The 21,221-nt window shown below is 36.2% G+C and overlaps 1 protein-coding gene across 1 annotated transcript in view; it reads left to right on the forward strand.

Annotated features, from left to right (window-relative positions):
• LOC126828372 (CTTNBP2 N-terminal-like protein) overlaps nucleotides 1-21,221 on the forward strand; it is a 35,453-nt gene that overhangs the window by 12,869 nt on the left and 1,363 nt on the right. The window contains exons 2-4 of the mRNA XM_050558147.2: nucleotides 5,759-5,860; nucleotides 13,031-13,270; nucleotides 19,756-19,863. Of these exons, the coding sequence (XP_050414104.1) occupies nucleotides 5,759-5,860; nucleotides 13,031-13,270; nucleotides 19,756-19,863 (450 nt within the window). The remainder of the gene's footprint in view (nucleotides 1-5,758; nucleotides 5,861-13,030; nucleotides 13,271-19,755; nucleotides 19,864-21,221) is intronic.

Genomic DNA, 21,221 nt, shown 5'->3' on the forward strand with positions numbered 1-21,221 from the left:
TGGCCCCTGTTTGTACAAAAAATCACGTTTTTAGCTTGTGGACACTATAGAGGTCACAATTTTTATCCGATTTTGTTGAAACTTGAAATGTAAGGTGATAATCCAAAGATCTCGATTCCTTTCGATATTTGTGCATATCGGACCGTAACTTTCTGAATTATGGCCCCTGATTGTACAGAAAATCACGTTTTTAGCTTGTGGAACCTATAGAGGTCATAATTTATATCGGATTTAAAAAACCGTATTATTATATCACCGTTACACCCTAAGGATGGCTGAGTTCGAATTTCATTAAAATCGGGCCAAAACTAACAGACAAAATGGCCGCCCCTCGTTCTCAAATAGCGTAAAAATATGGTATATCAAGGTTGTGGACCCTCTAGAGGTCACAATTTTAATCCTATTTAATCTCTACAACCCCAAAAATCTTGGTTCGTACATATCAGTGTAACTTCCTGAATTATGACCCTTGATTGTATGAAAAAACATGTTTTTAGATTATGGTCCCTCTAGAGGTCATAATTTTTATCTGATATAATCTGATTTCAATGAGTGGTGGACACTTTAGAAGTAACAATTTTTATACGCCCACATTTTCATGTGGACGTATTATGCCGTCGCCCCTGTCCGTCCGGACGTCCGTCCGTCCACAATTGTTTGTGGACACTCTACAGGTTACATTTCTTATCCGATTTTGACGAAACTTGAAATATAGGTTTATCTCCAAAATATCTCGGCTGCTTTCGATATTGGCATGTATCGGATCGAAACTTAATGGATTATGGCCCCTGTCTGTACGAAAAATCACGTTTTTAGCCTGTGGACAATATAGAGGTCACATTTTTTATCCGATTTTGTTGAAACTTGAAAATGTAAGTCGATAACCCAAAGATCTCGGTTCCTTTCGATATTCGCGCATATCGGACCGTAACTTCCTGAATTATGGCCCCTGATTGTACAAAAAATCACGTTTTTAGCTTGTGGACCCTACTTTAAATGTCAAGGTAAAACAGGGAGGGAGGAGAAGAGCTTATGAAATTGTCAGTCTTGTATAAATGGTGACACGTTAATAATAAATAAAATACATTATTATATGTATATAAGACATAGTGTTCATTCATTTTGTAGGTGACAGCTAATCAGTTGCCAAAGAATAGTTGTTTCAGAAATCGAAAACAACTATTACTATATGCCCAATAAAAATATATTTATTTCCATTAACACAAGCAATAACAGTACACTACATAAATTAATAAAATATCTCTGGTTATTAAATTATTTTTAAAAAAGATCTACAACAATACAATGCTAAATGTATCAATCTTAATGGAAAAGTTAGGAATTCAAATTCCTTCTGAAAAAAAAAGACTTACATTAACACAGGATGTTCATTTATTAAAACTAATAGATAGATATATTCTAAGCAAATAAACAAAACATTTTGGCATTCATGTCTTGAGGTCATTTAAGTCATATGCAAATACAAAGAAATAAAGACGTGTATAAAGAATCAAATGTTATGATACATTATCAAAGAACCAAAAACTCCACCCTCCCCCGCTACTAATGGAAACAGAATTATCTACACACAACCAATGAGCAACAATTTTTAAAAAAAAACTGCATACCACGATAAAAAACAAATATCTGTGCTGAAGGGCCTACATTGTAAAATTAGGAACTCAATGCACATATTTGTAGCCAGAGAAACACAGTATTTGACCATTATAATAATACTTTATATAAATGTACCCTTTCCGGAACTTGTAAACTTTAGTCATCAGTTGAAGAATCTGTATTTTTGGAACTGAACTGAAGCATGGAGTGAAGGGGGGCAAGAATATTGGTGCTTGTGTCAATGCCTGAAAAAAAAATTGTTTGGTACAAAGCAATATATTCCCATTCCTCTTCAGATTATTGTTATTTCTGGAGTTACAATAAAAGAGTACTGCATTGAATAAACATAGTTTGATTGCCTTCTAAGTACAGATTGAAATACTTTCTGGGGATATATTTTTCTCAAAAATAATTTGTAACCAGTAATATGATATTAAAAACTAGAACTGCGAAGCAGTAATAACGGGTTTCACTGATGCCACGTTACCCTTGAACTTATGCCACTTTCGGTGCCACGTTACCCTTGAACTCATATCACTTCCAGTACCAATGGAACCGATAAACAGATTTCCACATAAACGTTGCAGACGTGTTATAAAATGGACGCAGAATTAATCAAACCTGGCAATATCAATTCCATTCATACATTTGTTACCATGTGTTACATATGTCAAAAAAGTGATCCTGACAAAATTTGTTACTAACTTACCGCTAAGTTAGCTGACTTTCTAATGGGAAATTAAAATGCAAAAAAAATCTTAAAAAGTGATCCTGACAAAATTGGTTATTTCTCGACAAGCTATTTTTGGACATCTATATGATCGTATTGATTCAATCTATATGTCCATTGGAGTCAAATATCATAATCTTTAACGAATAATAAATATAACTCACTTAAAAAAAATGTTTTTTTTGGAGGCTAAAAATACAGTTTTTGCCAAAATGACGTTACTTTCAGGGATAATGAAAATGTTAAATTATTTCTATGAAATCATAAATGGCATAAGGCATCACATGGTGAACATTTTATGAAAATCGAATAATAATTGCCACTTTTATAGACCAAAAACCTTGAAAAGTGATTTGTAGAAAATTGTCCATTTCTCTGCAACCGTACGAGTTAGAAACCCTTTTGTGGTACTGGTATCTGTATGATCGTATGTGTTCATTCTGTTTGTTGATTGGAATTAAATTTCATAATTTGAAAAACATTACAAATTAGACTCATTTGAATGAAATATCTGTTTTGAATCCTAAAAATACAGTTTTTGCCCAAATGAGGTCATTTCCGGTGACAGTGTTAATGTTAAAATGGTTTGACCTAGTCAAAATTGGCATTAGGCATCAAATGGTAAAATAAATATTGAAATCAAATGATAATTGACTCTTTTACCGGAAAAATAACGTGAAAAGTAACACATGCAAAATTGCCTATTTCTTGGCAACTGCTAATATTACAGACTCATTTTTACATACATTCTCTTCGTATAGATTTTTACTACAAGTTTATAAAAGTTACGAAGAAATATTTTAAAATATGAAGATGCTGAATGGGTTGTAAATAGCTTAATTTTACACCATTTTTATGCGCCCACATTTTCATGTGGACGTATATTGTCGTCGCCCCTGTCCATCCGGCCGTCCGTCCACAATTTCTTTGTGGACACTCTACAGGTCACAATTCGTATCCGATTTTGACAAAACTTGAAATATAGGTTTATCTCCAAAAAATCTCGGCTGTTTTCGATATTGGCATGTATCGGATCGAAACTTCATGGATTATGGCTCCTGTTTGTATGAAAAATCACGTTTTTAGCTTGTGGACGCTATAGAGGTCATAATTTTTATACGCCCACATTTTCATGTGGACGTATTATGCCGTCGCCCCTGTCCGTCCGTTCGTCCACAATTGTTTGTGGACTCTCTACAGGTCACAATTCTTATCAGATTTTGACGAAACTTGAAATATAGGTTTATCCCCAAAAAATCTCAACTGCTTTCGATATTGGCATGTATCGGATCGAAACTTCATGGATTATGGCCCCTGATTGTACGAAAAATCACGTTTTTAGCTTGTGGACCCTATAGAGGTCACAATTTTTATCCAATTTTTTAACTTGAAATGTAAGTTTATAACCCAAAGATCTCGGTTCCTTTCGATCTTCGCGCATATCGGACTCTAACTTCCTGAATTATGGCCCCTGATTGTACGAAAAATCACGTTTTTAATTTGTGGACCCTATAGAGGTCATAATTTTTATCCAATTTAAAAAAACGTATTATTATATCACCGTTACACCCTAAGGAAGGTTGAGTTCGAATTTCGTGAAAATTGGCCCAAAAAGACAAAATGGCCGCCGTTCGTTCTCAAATAGCGTAAAAATATGGTATATCAAGGTTGTGGACTCTATAGAGGTCACAATTTTTATCCGATTTTTTTGAAACTTGAAATGTAAGTTTATAACCCAAAGATCTCGGTTCCTTTCGATATTCGCGCATATCGGACCGTAACTTCCTGAATTATGGCCCCTGATTGTACGAAAAATCGCGTTTTTAGCTTGTGGACCCTATAGAGGTCATAATTTTTATCCGATTTAAAATAACGGTATTATTATATCACCGTTACACCCTAAGGATGGTTGAGTTCGAATTTCGTGAAAATCGGCCCAAAATTGACAGACAAAATGGCCGCCGTTCGTTCTCAAATAGCGTAAAAACATGGTATATCAGGGTTGTGGACCCTATAGAGGTCACAGTTTTTATCCGATTTTGTTGAAACTTGAAATGTAAGTTTATAACACAAAGATCTCAGTTCCTTTCGATATTCGCGTATATTGAATTGTAATTTCCTGATTTATGGCCCTTGATAGTAGGAAAAATCACTTGATTGTACGAAAAATCGTGTTTTATACGCCCACATTGAAATGTGGTCATATATTGTTGTCGCCCCTGACACTCTAGAGGTTAAAGTTAATACCTGATTGACATTCAATTTATACACAGTGTTTAAGGTCATGAGATGAAGAAGCCTATTGATTTTCAGTGATTTCCGATAATTACTGCCAGAGTTATGGCCCATGATTTCTGATAACTACTGCCTGAGTTATGGCCCTTGATCACTTCTAAAAATCTTGTGAACGCTCTAGAGGCCAAAGTTAATATCCGATTGACGTTAAATTTATACACAGTGTTTAAGGTCATGAGACAAAGAACCCTATTGATTTTCAGCGATTTCCAATAATTACTGCCAGAGTTATGGCCCTTGATCATTTCAAAATATCTTTTGGATGCTACTGAGGCCAAAGTCAATATCCGATTGACTTTAAATTTATACACAGTGTTTAAGGTCATGAGACAATAATTATTCGATAATTACTTCCAAAGTCATGGCCCTTGATGACTTTGAAAAATCTTGTAATGGCTCCAGAGGCTAAAGCTATCATCAGATTGATACACAGAGTTAAAGGTCTTGAGACGAACAAGTATATATTGATTTTCAATGAATTTTGATAACTTGACAGCTGAATCCATGATATTAAATTTTTCTTATACTAACCGTTAGCATGGAGCAGAACTTTATAAAAGCCAAACAAATTCTAATGATTTTCTGATAATTACTTAATGAGTTGTTACTCTTAATCAGATTTTAGTGTTTTCTAAATGTTTCATTACCGAAAAAAAGTAAAAATATGCGACAATCTTGTTGACTGCCCTATCTTTTAATAAATTTAAGAATCTTGTGATGTCATGATCATTGTCTATATAAAGGCATCACAAGATCATTAAAGTCATTCATTGATAAAGGGTGTCTCAACTCGAAACTTTTGAATAAACCACCTTCAAACTGTTCTTACTGCTGTTGAGTTGGGATTTTTTATAAATATCTACCTCTTGGTCTTACTGCTCTCTTCGCCAGCATCATTGTTTGATCCAGCAGCTGCACAGGACTATCAGCCGGTTCAGCCTATGTTACTCTTTTAAGGGAGTATTGCTGTCCCCCCGCTTTTACAAAATTAAAAAATGTAAGTCTTTGTGAATTGAACCAATAAGAACAGTCCTCCTTGAAAGTGTAGGTACGGTTCTTATTGAATATGGACCTTAATTGAACTTTAGATTTATTAATTAATTTATTTTATTACAGCGCCATCCTAATCCAGATTGGAGTAAATCTGATTTATTAAGACTTCTCAGTTATTTTGAAGGAGAATTACAAGCTAGAGACATTACTATTGCTGCTTTGAGAGTAAGAAATTATATTTTGGCCATTACTTTTACATGTAGCTTCATTCAATCTGTTTTTTGTCCATGCCTTTTACCTATATTACCCTATATTATATAACTATAACTTGTTTTTAATTGTGCCATAATTGTGTTATTTTATGCTGTGGTTATTAATTGTTTGTTTCTAATGACCCGTATTTGTAGTGACACCGGGATATACATGACAATTGCCTCCGATGAACTAATTAAATAACTTTACTCAAACTTTTCTGTATCTACCCACACATTTCCTTACTTGCATATATTCTACAGTACTGTGAATTTATGTATACCTTCAATATTTTTAAGATTTCACATTAAAGCTTTATTGTCCCCCGCCTTTTGAAGAAAGCAGGGGACTAGTAAAATGAGTTTGTCCGTCTCTCAGTCTGTCTGTCTCCTTCTAATTGGGCAAGAATGTTCAAACTTTGTGAAGGTGTTTAGTAGGTTGATGCCTTCATTAAGTTCGATAATGAACATTTTCTGCTTAGGGTAAGCATAGGGATAAGCAATTTGATTGGCCGAGACTTTGGAACACAAAAGCTCTCCTTCTAAATGAGCTAGAATGTTCCAACTTGGTGCATGGGCGTCACACTTGGGTTGTTTTTCTGGGGGGGGTCTGAATATACTTGGACCCCCCCAATATTTACATAGTAGGCCCAAACTCCTATTTATTTACAACAATTATTAGGATTAGTTAAGATTCTATCTGTATAAAACCTGTACATATCCCAATATGGTTTACATTGCTAAAATAAAACACAGAGAGAATCATCCTGGAAACATGTGTGAAGTGAAAAGTAACTGTGTTCCATAAAATTGTGTCTAGTTAGCCTGTCAGTAAGATTTTGTTAATTTTTTTCTGCCACTTATCAGAGTGAATCGCATGTAGGTACCCAAAAACATTATCGCCTAAACCAAATATTTATCGCCTGCTCAGCCAGCAACGTAACCATAATGCTTTTGCACATGGTGTCTTGGTAGACAGCATGGCCACATGGTGTTTGTTTATATTTTTTAGGGGTTTCAAAAATGAGTTAGGGTTAGGGGTTTTAAAAATGAGTTCGGGTTAGGGTTGCGGACCTCCACCCCCAATATATATTTCACGGCTATGCCTCTGACTTGGTGTAGGTGTTTATTAGGTGAATACCTTGATGGAGTTCGAAGATGAGAATTTTCTGCTTTGGATAAGCAGAAATAAGCAAATTGATTGGTTGATGCTTTTTGGACACGATAACTTTAGTTCTAATTAAGTGAGAGTGATGACACTTGGTGTATAGTCTTATCACATCAATATGTTGACTAAGTTCGATAATGAGCATTTCCTGCTCAGGGTAAGCAGAGCAATAAGCAATTTGATTGGTCGAGACTTTGGAACACAATAACACTCCTTAACAGGTGTTGATTTCTAAACGCATCTCGGGAAATTGGACTGCTCGTCTAATAAATAAAGGCATTAGATAAGTCAACGCGTCGGCCATTCCTAAACCCCTCTCAGAGAAATTAAACGGTATACCATTAAATTAAAGATACATTATGGGAGATTAGATAAAGCGATGGCAGTTCTCTCTATAATAGTTAAAAACTAGATAGTGTTAAGGTAATTTGCTGAAAATTTCAGTCAAATTGATCCACTATGAGCCGAGAAAGAAGCGGGTGAAATTTTTGCATAGTCTCGGTCATCATTTCTAGAATCATTAATATAAACAGCATAGTCTTGATTATCCACTTTTTCTGATTTAATTATCAGTGGCCGTTAGTGAAATATAGGAATCTAATCCAGCCAAAATCGAAGGCTAGCCTTGACATTGAGAGTTTATTATGGTCTGGATAAGTTAATTAATGTCTAATTGATAAATTAGATAACATTTCAGGCCCAAAGAAAGACTTGTAATCAGCAGATTTTGCTCTTGCATAATGCATGTTTAAACCATAGTACCAATTAAACGATTTTTATACGCCCACATTTTCATGTGGACGTATATTGTCGTTGCCCCTGTCCGTCCGTCCGTCCACAATTTGTTTGTTGACTCTCTACAGGTCACAGTTCTTGTCTGATTTTGACGAAACTTGAAATATAGCTTTATCCCAAAAAAATCTTGGCTGCTTTCGATATTGGCATGTATCGGATCGAAACTTCATGGATTATGGCCCATGTTTGTACGAAAAATCACGTTTTTAGCTTGTGGACCCTATAGAGGTCACAATTTTTATCCGATTTTGTTGAAACTTGAAATGTAAGTTTATAACCCAAAGATCTCAGTTCCTTTCGATATTCGCGCATATCAGACTGTAACTTCCTGAATTATGGCCCCTGTTTGTACGAAAAATCGCGTTTTTAGCTTGTGGACCCTATAGAAGTCATAATTTTTATCCGATTTAAAAAAACGTATTATTATATCACCGTTACACCCTAAGGACGACTGAGTTCGAATTTCGTGAAAATCGGCCCAAATTTGACAGACAAAATGGCCGCCGTTCGTTCTCAAATAGCGTAAAAATATGGTATATCAAGGTTGTGGACCCTATAAAGGTCACAATTTTTATCCGATTTTATTGAAACTTGAAATGTAAGTTTATAACCCAAAGATCTCAGTTCCTTTCGATATTCGCGCATATCGGACTGTAACTTCCTGAATTATGGCCCCTGTTTGTATGAAATATCGCGTTTTTAGCTTGTGGACCCTATAGAAGTCATAATTTTTATCCGATTTAAAAAACCGTACTATTATATCACCGTTACACCCTAAGGACGACTGAGTTTGAATTTCGTCAAAATCAGCCCAAAATTGACAGACAAAATGGCCGCCGTTCGTTCTCAAATAGCGTAAAAATATGGTATATCAAGGTTTGTGGACCCTATAGAGGTCACAATTTTTATCCGATTTTGTTGAAACTTGAAATGTAAGTTTATAACCCAAAGATCTCGGTTCCTTTTGATATTCGCGCATATCGGACTGTAACTTCCTGAATTATGGCCCCTGATTGTACGAAAAATCGCGTTTTTAGCTTGTGGATCCCTATAGAGGTCATAATTTTTATCCGATATAAAAAAACGTATTATTATATCACCGTTACACCCTAGGGTCGACTGAGTTCGAATTTTGTGAAAATCGGCCCAAAATTGACAGACAAAATGGCTGCCGGTCGTTCTCAAATAGCGTAAGAATATGGTATATCAAGGTTGTGGACCCTATAGAGGTCACAATTTTTGTCTGATTTTAATGAAACTTGAAATGTAAGTTTATAACCCAAAGATCTCGGTTCCTTTCGATATTCGCGCATATCGTACCGTAACTTCCTGAATTATGGCCCATGATTGTACGAAAAATCGCGTTTTTAGCTTGTGGACCCTATAGAGGTCATAATTTTTATCCGATTTAAAAAAACGTATTATTATATCACCGTTACACCCTAAGGACGACTGAGTTCGAATTTCGTGAAAATCGGCCCAAAATTGACAGACAAAAATGCCCGCCGTTCGTTTTCAAATAGCGTAAAAATATGGTATATCAAGGTTGTGGACCTTATAGAGGTCACAATTTTTATCAGATTTTGTTGAAACTTGAAATGTAATTTTATAACCCAAAGATCTCAGTTCCTTTCGATATTTGCGCATATCGGACCTTAACTTCCTGAATTATGGTCCCTGATTGTACGAAAAATCGCGTTTTTAGCTTGTGGACCCTATATAGGTCATAATTTTTATCAGATTTTAAAAAACGTATTATTATGTCACTGTTACACCCTAAGGATGACGGAGTTCGAATATTCGTGAAAATTGGCCCAAAATTGACAGACAAAATGGCCGCCGTTCGTTCTCAAATAGCGTAAAAATATGGTATATCAAGGTTGTGGACCCTATAGAGGTCACAATTTTGATCCGATTTTGATGAAACTTGAAATACATATTTATAACCAAAAGATCTTGGTTCCTTTCGATATTCGAACATATTGGATCATAACTTCCTGAATTATGGCCCTTTGAGCTTGTTCTCTGTCCATCTCTTGCAAAATGTGGGCGTATCTTGCATGGCAACCGCTTGTTGTAATTTCCAAACGATTTTTATCAATATCAAACGATGTTTTGAAATTAAACCCCTTATTAGACGATACAAGGGTTACAGTGTAAGAGGTCGTCTGATTGTGATCAAAGGGTTCTGCAAGGTGTATTGAGGTGAAGAATCGTCATTTAGAGCAGAATACATGTACGTAATAGACAGTATTTTTTTATACGGCCACATAAACCCCTTATTAGACGATACAAGGGTTACAGTGTAAGAGGTCGTCTGATTGTGAACAAAGGGTTCTGCAAGGTGTATTGAGGTGAAGAATCGTCATTTAGAGCAGAATACATGTACGTAATAGACAGTATTTTTATACGCCCACATTTTCATGTGGACGTATATTGTCGTCGCCCCACGTCTGTCCGTCCAAAATTGTTTGTGAACACACTACAGGTCATAATTTTCATCCGATTTCAATGAAACTTGAAATATAGGTTTATCACCCTAAGATCTCGGTTCCTTTAGATATTGGCATGTATCGGACTGTAACTTTATGGATTATGGCCCCTGATTGTACAAAAAATCACGTTTTTAGCTTGGTTTAAACTTGAAATGTATGTTTATAACCCAGAGATCTTGGCTCCTTTCGATATTCGCGCATATCGGACCATAACTTCCTGAATTATGGCCCCTGATTGTACGATAAATCTTGGTTCCTGTCGATTTTCGTACATATCGTATCGTAACTTCCTGATTTATGGCTCCTGATCGTACGAAAAATCGCGTTTTTAGCTTGTGGTCCCTCTAAGTTGTTCATAGTTTGCATACATTTTGGCCCCACATAATGCATGTACAGTGCGTTAGAAAAAAAATTATAACCGATACAGAATGCTGGTAAACGTTTTCCCGGGATTACCTAACTCATTTTGTTGTTATTCAAACCGGCCTGTACATTATACGTGTACACGTGTTCACGGCAGCATTACTATATTACAACTTCTTCAATTTATTATATACAATATTAGTTCGACCCTAGCTTAAGGTACATGTACTTACATGTAGGCTCGCGAATTCCTTGAGGAAGCATGGCAAACACGATGTATTCTTAGCGAAACACAATGTATTCTTAGCGAAACACGGTGAATTCCTAGAGAAACACGGTGAATTCCTAGCGAAACACGGTGGATTTCAAGCGAATCTTAGAGAAAAATCGCTGCGGAATCAAGAGATTTCGGAGAGTTTTTTTTCGGCGCGTTGACGCGATTTCGGTCCCAAAAATTTGTGAGGAACTGTATATCAAGATTGTGGACCTCCTAGAGGTCACAATTTTGATCTGATTTTGATGAAACTTGAAATGCATGTTTATAACCCAAAGATCCTGGTTCCTTTCGATATTCGCGCATATCGGATCGTAACTTCCTGAATTATGGCCCTTGATTGTACGAAAAATTGCGTTTTTAGCTTGCAGATTCAGTAGAGGTCACAATTTTTTTCCGATTTTAAAAACCGTTTAAAAATACATCACCATTCCACCACAATGAAGGTTGAATTCGAATTTCGGGAAAATTTAAATGGCCGCTCTTTGTACGCAAATTGCGTAGAAGTGTTTAATACGAAGGTTGTGGACACTCTAGAGGTCACAATTTTTTATCTGATTTTGATGAAACTTAACACATATCTTTATATCCCAAAGATCTCAGTCCCTTCAGGCCATAACTTTCTGGATTATTGCCCCTGATTGTACAAAAAATTGCGTTTGTTTTAAGCTTGTTCTCCATCCATCTCTTGTAAAATGTGTGTGTAAATGCGCTGGTAAAATTGATACGTTGACGGACTGGAAGACAATGGAGATTTTTCAGGATTGGTGTCTTGTGTTTATTTGGTTTAGTCTTGGTCATGATCCAGACTGCTTTATTTTGAAGTTTCTGAAGTCGTTCGATTTTATTTTCAGGTAGATTGTACACAAAAGTGAATTACAGTAGTCGAGTCTTGATGTAACCATAGTGTTTACCAGCATTTTAGTTGTGTCACTATCAATGAAAGATCTAATTTTTCCAATATTATAAATCTGGAAAGTAATACTTTTACACATATTGCAGAAAACACAAAATAACACACAAACTATTATTCTAGTCAAAAAATGTTCATATATTCAAATGAAGATATATAATTGGGCATCTAAATGGTCTAATACAAAGTAACAACAAAGTTATTCTTAATTTGAAATCAACAATGTTTAGCACACGCACATTGTACAACAGGCCATAGCATGCTGCCGTGGGCATTCTTCTAATTGATGATCAAAATGTACTACATTGAACAAATTAAGAAGTCAAACTTTTTTTGTCCTCATTTAAATGTCCTAGAAATGTTGAAAAACTCACTGAATTTAACTTAGTTTGAGGAACAAAGTTGGTATTGTATTGAACCAAGATTTTAGCGACTGTATTTTCGGCCTAGCCTCGATCATCATTACTAATGTCGGTACGATAAAAAACATAGTCTCGATTATCCATTTCGTGATTAAATCATGAATGATAGTTGAGCAGCAAATCGGATCCTAATCCAATAAATATCGCAGGCTAGTGTTGACATCGAGAGTTGATTATGGTCTGGATAAGTTAATTAATGTCTAATTAATAATTTAGATAACATTTCAGGCCTAAAGAAAGACCTGCAATAGGCAGGTTTAGCTCTTGCATAATGTATGTTTAATGAGTTGTTAATCAGATTTTAGTGTATTATAAATGTGTCATTACCGACAATAGGAAAAATATGCGACAACTCTTGTTGACTGCTCGAACGACTTAGCTGCTGTGGGCGTATGTTTCGTTGCCTGGCAACCTATCTTTTATAATTTTGATAATAGAAGAGGTTCAATATGTTTAGATAACATTTCAGGCCTAAAGAAAGACCTGTAATAGGCAGGTTTAGCTCTTGCATAATGTATGTTTAATGAGTTGTTAATCAGATTTTAGTGTATTATAAATGTTTCATTACCGACAATAGGAAAAATATGCGACAACTCTTGTTGACTGCTCGAACGACTTAGCTGCTGTGGGCGTATGTTTCGTTGCCTGGCAACCTATCTTTTATAATTTTGATAATAGAAGAGGTTCAATATGTTATTGATCTGAAATTTTCAGGCAGAAAAATCCAAACAGCTTTATTATCAGGCTAAATATGGCAGATTTGGTCTTGGAGATCCGTTTATGGCATTACAGCGAGACTCTGACAACACCAAAGATAATATATTTGATGAATCTGCCATTAAATCAATGTATGATAATCAGTTAGCCCAACTTGAAAACCTAATAGCCACACAACGGAAAGCTCAACTTAAAATGAGGGAACAACTTGCTAATTCAGAGAAAAGAACACAGAAGGTATGAATTTATTACTAATTAAACAACCATACATGAGGATCTGGTATAGTGTTGTAATGACAAATGTGTGAGAACCTCTTCTTTCTATTATCAAGAAAATAAGCAGAGTACTCATTTATATACAGTGCTTATAGTCCGGCAGCCAAAGCCCATTTTAAGCCTTGACATGGAAATATCCACCTAACATTTTTATATACTTACATTTTCATGTGGACGTATTATGTCGTCGCCCCTGTCCGTCCGGACGTCCACAATTTGTTTGTGGACACTCTAGAGGTCACAATTTTCATCTGATTTAGATGAAACTTGAAATGCATATTTATAACCCAAAGATCTTGGTTCCTATCGATATTTGCGCATATCGGATGGTCACTTCCTGAATTATGGCCCTTGATTGTATGAAAAATCACGTTTTTAGCTTCGGTCCTGTTTGAATATATCACTGTTACCCCGTTATGATGGTTGAGTTCGAATTTCATGAAAATCGGACCAAAACTGCCAAACACAATGGACGCCCCTCGTTTGCAGACAGTGTAAATATATGGTATATCAAAGCTGTGGACCCTCTAGAGGCCACAATTTTGATCCGATTTTGTTGAAACTTGAAATACATGTTTATATAACCTAAAGATCTTGGTTCCTTTTGATATTTGCGCATATCTGATCGTAACGTCCTGAATTATGGCCCTTGATTGTACGAAAAGTCACGTTTTTAGCTTGTGGTCCCTCTAGATGTCACAATTTTTATCCGATTTAAAAAATGTTTGAATATCTCACCATTACACCCTAATAATGGTTGAATTCGAAATTTGTGCAAATTGGACCAAATCTGCCGGACAAAATGTCTGCCTCTCGTACTCAAATAATGTAAATATATGGTATATATCAAGGTTGTGGACCCTCTTGAGGCCACAATATGTGTAGATTAAGAATCCAGATAATGCCATCCTGACACCCTTGACGAAATTCAAATATTCAAGATGGCCACCATGAGGCATTTTCTGGTTAATTAGTTGGTAAAATTTGTGAAAAATTCTTTCGGACCTCGGTTTTAAGGTGGTTTCTATAAGAATTTGACCTGCTCAATCCAATGAGTTTGGGGATTCCTCCGAAGGAGACGGTTAATTCCGCTAGGGGGACAAATTCAAAATGGAGACTCATTTTGGCGGGAAACTCATAAAGTTCTCTAAACAGGTGGGCAATATATTGAAATATAGGTTTTCGGTGTAAATTACTTCGGATTAAATATGAAAACATGTTCCTCAGGGCTAGAAATTTACGCGAATCCCCGAATCCAATTCACGCAAGGATTCTCGCAAGAGCTTTCGCTGCAAATCTATAAGGATTCGTAAAAATTTTATACGCCCACATTTTCATGTGGACGTATATTGTCGTCGCCCCTGTCCGTCCACAATTGTTTGTGGACACTCTACAGGTCACAATTTTTATCGGATTTTGACGAAACTTGAAATATAGGTTTATCTCCAAAAGATCTCGGCTGATTTCGATATTGGCATGTATCTGATCGAAACGTCATGGATTATGGCCCCTATTTGTACGAAAAATCACGTTTTTAGCTTGTGGACCCTATAGAGGTCACAATTTTTATACGCCCACATTTTCATGTGGACGTATTATGCCGTCGCCCCTGTCCGTCCGGACGTCCGTCCGTCCACAATTGTTTGTGGACTCTCTACGGGTCACAATTCGTATCCGATTTTGACGAAACTTGAAATATAGGTTTATCACCAAAAGATCTCGGCTGCTTTCGATATTGGCATGTATCGGACCGAGACTTCATGGATTATGGCCCCTGATTGTACGAAAAATCACGTTTTTAGCTTGTGGACCCTACAGAGGTCACAATTTTTATCCGATTTTGTTGAAACTTGAAATGTAAGTTTATAACCCAAGGATCTCGGTTCCTTTTGATATTCGTGCATATCGGACCATAACTTCCTGAATTATGGCCCCTGATTGTACGCAAAATCACGTTTTTAACTTGTGGACCCTATAGAGGTCATAATTTTTATCCGATTTAAAAAAACGTATTATTTTATCACCGTTACACCCTAAGGACGACTGAGTTCCTATTTCATGAAAACCGGCCCAAATTGACGGACAAAATGGCCGCTGTTCGTTCTCAAATAGCATAAAAATATGGTATATCAAGGTTGTGGACCCTATAGAGGTCACAATTTTTATCCGATTTTGTTGAAACTTGAAATGTAAGTTTATAACACAAAGATCTCAGTTCCTTTCGATATTCGCGCATATCGAATTGTAATTTACTGAATTATGGCCCTTGATCGTAGGAAAAATCACTTTCTTGTTAGCTTGTTCTCTATCCATCTCTCGAAAATGTGGGCGTACTCTGCCTGGCAGCCGCTGGTTCTTAAAAAAAAAATCTCAGAGAATTGTCGAATCAGTCATGGTCAGTGTTCTTAATCGCCTGTATTTTGTGGGATCAATCTACTTTTGGCTAATATTCCAACGCTTTAATTATTACTTGTTAATAATGAAATGTCGGCTACGACAACACTCATACCTTAGTGATAATCGGCCATATGTGGTTCATAATCCGAGTAATTAACACATTTAACGGTGATTTTGATAATCATCGACAAATGAATAAAAACTTTTGCAAGTTACGTGACTAGTTATATTATGTGATGGACAAAAGACTACAAATTGTGCTATGAAGAAATGCCATGGTGCTGTATCAGCTTTTTTTGACTACAGCATTTTCTGGATATTACTTTTGACACAATTTAAAGATAGGTTCCTAGAATAGTATTTATGGGGTGGTTATTTCCAATAAAAGTATGTCAATTTTGGTATATATGGAAAGTAGAAATATCCAATCTTACTAGAGTAATTAACACATTTAAAGTGCACATAAGATGGACGAAAAATCTTTTTAATGTGTGTAGCCAGTGGTTACTATATCCACTTTACGGCAAGTTCACGCCAATCTGGTTGAAATTAATTCAGCTATCTTCACTCATAGTCGTAAAAATAGACCTCCCGTAAAAACGACTATGCCAATTATCGAAAACACTCTTAATCCCCTCAGACGCCAGTGACGTCACAGTGACCGAATGCATATTCGGAAGTTTATTCCTTAATTACCTATATACAGCGTAAAAATATGGTATATCAAGGTTGTGGACCCTATAGAGGTCACAATTTTTATCCGATTTTGTTGAAACTTGAAATGTAAGTTTATAACACAAAAGATCTCGGTTCCTTTCAATATTCGCGCATATCGGACCGTAACTTACTGAATTAGGGCCCCTGATTGTACAAAAAATCATGTTTTTAGCTTGTGGACCCTATAGAGGTCACAATTTTTATCTGATTTAAAAAAATGTATTATTATATCACCCTTACCCCCTAAGGATAGTTGAGTTCGAATTTTGTGAAAATCCCCCCAAAATTGACAGACAAAATGGCTGAGATGTTCGTTCTCAAATAGCGTAAAAATATGGTATATCAAGGTTGTTGACCCTATAGAGGTCACAATTTTTATCCGATTTTGTTGAAACTTGAAATGTAAGTTTATAACCCAAAGATCTTGGTTCCTTTCGATATTCGCGCATATCGGACTGTAACTTACCGAATTATGGGCCCTGATTGTACGAAAAATCGCGTTTTTAGCTTGTGGACCCTATAGAGGTCATAATTTTTATCCGATTTAAAAAAACGTATTATTATATCACTGTTACACCCTAAGGACGACCAAGTTCGAATTTCGTGAAAATCGGCCCAAAACTGACAGACAAAATGGCCGCCCCTCGTTCTCAAATTGCGTAAAAATATGGTATATCAAGGTTGTGGACCCTATAGAGGTCACAATTTTTATCCGATTTTGGTGAAACTTGAAATGTAAGTTTATAACCCAAAGATCTCGGTTCCTTTTGATATTCGCGCATATCGAACCGTAACTTCCTGAATTATGGCCCTTGATTGTAGGAAAAATCACTTTCTTGTTAGCTTGTTCTCTATCCATCTCTCGAAAATGTTGAAACTTGAAATGTAAGTTTATAACCCAAAGATCTTGGTTCCTTTCGATAGTCGCGCATATCGGACTGTAACTTCCTGAATTATAGCCCCTGATTGTATGAAAAATCTTGTTTTTAGCTTGTGGACCCTATAGAGGTCATAATTTTTATCTCATTTAAAAAACCGTATAATTATATCATCGTTACATCCTAAGGATGACAGACAAAATGGCCGCCCATCATTCTTAAATAGCGTAAAAATATGGTATATCAAGGTTGTGGACCCTTATAGAGGTCACAATTTTAATCCTATTTTGATGAAACTTGAAATATAAGTTTATAACCCAAAGATCTCGGTTCCTTTCGATATTTGCGCATATCGGACCGAAACTTCCTGAATTATGGCCCCTGATTGTACGATAATGAGGTTTTTTGGATTGTGGACCCTATAGAGGTCATAATTTTTATCCGATTTAAAAAAAAGGTTTTAGAATATCACCGTTAAACCCTAAGAATGGCTGAGTTCGAATTTCGTGAAAATCGTCCCAAACTGACAAACCAAATGGCCGCCTTTCGTTCTCAAATAGCGTAAAAATATGGTATATCAAGGTTGTGGACTCTATAGAGGTCACGATTTTTATCCGATTTTGTTGAAACTTGAAATGTAAGTTTATAACCCAAAGATCACGGTTTCTTTCGAGGTCACAATTTTTATCTGATTTTGTTGAAACTTGAAATGTAAGTTTATAACCCAAAGATCTCGGTTCCTTTCGATATTTGCGCATATCGAATTGTAATTTCCTGAATTATGGCCCTTGATTGTAGGAAAAATCACTTTCTTTTTAGCTTGTTCTCTATCCATCTCTCGAAAATGTGGGTGTATCCTGCCTGGCAGCCGCTGGTTATATATACATGCTGACAGAGGCTTAATTTTAAAAATATTATTGAAGGCTATATCATAGTCATACAGAATTTTATTTTATAGCAATTTCAGTTATGGTTGTCACATGATCATTGTGCCGTTTGTCTATCATCGACAAATGAATAAAAACTTTTGCAAGTTACGTGACTAGTTACGTGATGGACAAAAGACTACAAATTGTGCTATGAAGAAATGCCATGGTGCTGTATCAGCTTATTTTGACTACAGCATTTTCTGGATATTACTTTTTGACACAATTTAAAGATAGGTTCCCAGAAAAGTATTTATGGGTGGTTATTTCCAATAAAAGAATGTCAATTTTGGTACATATGTAAAGTAGAAATATCCAATGTTAATAGAAAAATACTGGATGCCCTGAAAAACACACATAGAACGTATACAGGACAAAACTGTAAAGCCCGGCTCATACCGCTACAACTACACACAAGCCGACAGGACTCAGCGTCTTGGGTAGTTGTAAAAAAAAATCGGGTCGCGCCTTTACTTCACTTGCCTACGACTGTACCAGTCCACACAGGCCCATCCTCTCTCTCTTCTGTCCAAAAATTTGCCATCTTGAATTTTCCCTCAGTTAAACAAGGAGCACATGATCTGCACAGTCACATGACTAAATGCTACTCTCTGATTGGCTAAACATCAGTAAGACAATTGATTGCGTCGTGTGAGTGTCCACACAAACACGATAAGTTACGACTGCAACAAACTGCATCCGACTTCGATTGAACATGTTCAATCGGGCCGACGGGCCACGACGCGACGGAAATCGATTGAATCATGGTCGTGGGACAGTCCACACTGCACTGATTATCTGAGTCAAGACGTTGCGTTGGGTAGAGTCAGGGCAAGTTGTGGCGGTATGGGCCGGGCTTAAGGGTTTCCCTAATCGACAGCCTGACAATTAGGAGTGTCTGCTCGCGTGACGTCAAAGGTCGCACAAGGAGATTGAGCGCTTGATGTACATTTTGATAAACTTTATGAAGAGTTAGACGTACAACAGTTTCTGAGTTAAAAACCACGGAAAAAAACTTGGGCAGTGGATAATCTGAGAATTTAATTAGGCTTCGATATTTGTAATAAGGTATATCAAGGTTGTGGACCCGCCAGAAGTCACAATTTTGATCCGATTTTGATGACACTTGAAATAAATATATCTTTATAACCCAAAGATCTTTATAACCCAAAGGCCCTTGATTGTACAAAAAATCATGTGGTCGCCCTTCGTACACAAATAGCATAAATATATGGTATATCACGGTTGTAGATCCTCTAGAAGTCACAATTTTGAAATATATCTTTATAAACCTTAAGATCTTGGTTTCTGTCGATATTCGTGCATATTGGATTGTAACTTCTTGAATTATGGCCCTTGATTGGACGAAAAATCGCTTTTTGTTTAGCTTGTTCTCTATCCATCTCTTGCAAAATGTGGGCATATCTGCCTGGAAGCAGCTGGTTACATGTGTAAATAGCCAAATTTTATCTCTACTGACTGAAAGTTCATATGTCTATAAATAAAATTGTATGAATTTAAATTTCAGATTTGTTCAGAGCTTGAAGATGAAAAGTGCAAACATGCCCAAGATACTGCACAAGGAGATGATGTTACGTATATGCTGGAAAAAGAAAGGGAGAGACTAAAACAAGAAGTATTAAATTTTATACACCCATATCCAGAATTTATCCGTTCTCGAAATGTTAAAGAAAGCTTTCAAGTAGCTTTTTATACATCACAAAGAAGGGTTGTTGTTCCCCGCTTTCAAAGAAAGCAGGGGACTATTAAAATGGGTTCGTCCGTCTGTCTGTCTGTCTGTCTGTCTGACTGTCTGTCCGTCACACTTTTTGGGACACAATAACTCTCCTTCTAATTGACCTAGAATGATCAAACTTGGTGTAGGTGTTAATTAGGTCAATGCCTGGATGGAGTTAGAAGATGAGCATTTTCTGCTTAGGGTAAGCAGAGATAAGCAATTTGATTGGTTGATGCTTTGGGACACGATAACTTTAGTTCTAATTGAGTGAGAGTGATGAAACTTGGTGTATAGTTTCATTACATCAATACCTTGACTAAGTTCGATAATGAGCATTTTCTGCTTAGGGTAAGTATAGATAAGCAATTTGATTGGTTGATGCTTTGGGACACGATAACTTTAGTTCTAATTAAGTGAGAGTGATGAAACTTGGTGTATAGTTTCATTACATAAATACCTTGACTAAGTTCGATAATGGGCATTTTCTGCTCAGGGTAAGCAGAGCGATAAGCAATTTGATTGGCCGAGACTTTGGAACACAATAACTCTCCTTCTAATTGAGCTAAAATGTTCAAACTTGGTGTAGGTGTTTATTAGGTCAATGCCTTGATGGAGTGTGAAGATGAGCATTTTCTGCTTAGGGTAAGCAGAGATAAGCAATTTGATTGGTTGATGCTTTGGGAAACGATAACTTTAGTTCTAATTGAGTGAGAGTGATGAAACTTGGTGTATAGTTTCATTACATCAATACCTTGACTAAGTTTGATGATGAGAATTGTCTGCTTAGGCTAAGGAACAATAAGCATTTTGATTGGTCAAGACTTTGGAACATAACAACTCTGCTTCTAATTGAGGTAGAATGTTTAAACTTGATGTAGATGTTCGTCTTGACTGAGTTCAATGATTAACATATCGAACAAAAGCTAAGCAGAGATGAGCAATTTCCTTGGTCGATGCTTTGGGACAAGATAACCTTGATTCTATCTGATAGAGAGTGATGAAACTTAGTGTATAGTTGATAATCAGTTTGATTGCTCGATACTTTTGAAAAAAATAGATGTGCGATTAATCAATATGTGTCATCTATTTATTTGGGGATTTCGGCGGGGGACATCAGCCTCACTTTTGGCTTTTTGTATATTGTCATCACCCTCCCCTTTACGCTCACCTGGTAATCCATACCAAGATTGTGGACCCTTTAGAGACCACAACTGTTATCCGATTTAGATGAAACTTAAAATGTATGTTACTGATCA

Source organism: Patella vulgata, chromosome 7, assembly GCF_932274485.2.
Source record: "Patella vulgata chromosome 7, xgPatVulg1.2, whole genome shotgun sequence".
NCBI classification, from domain to species: Eukaryota; Metazoa; Mollusca; class Gastropoda; family Patellidae; genus Patella; species Patella vulgata.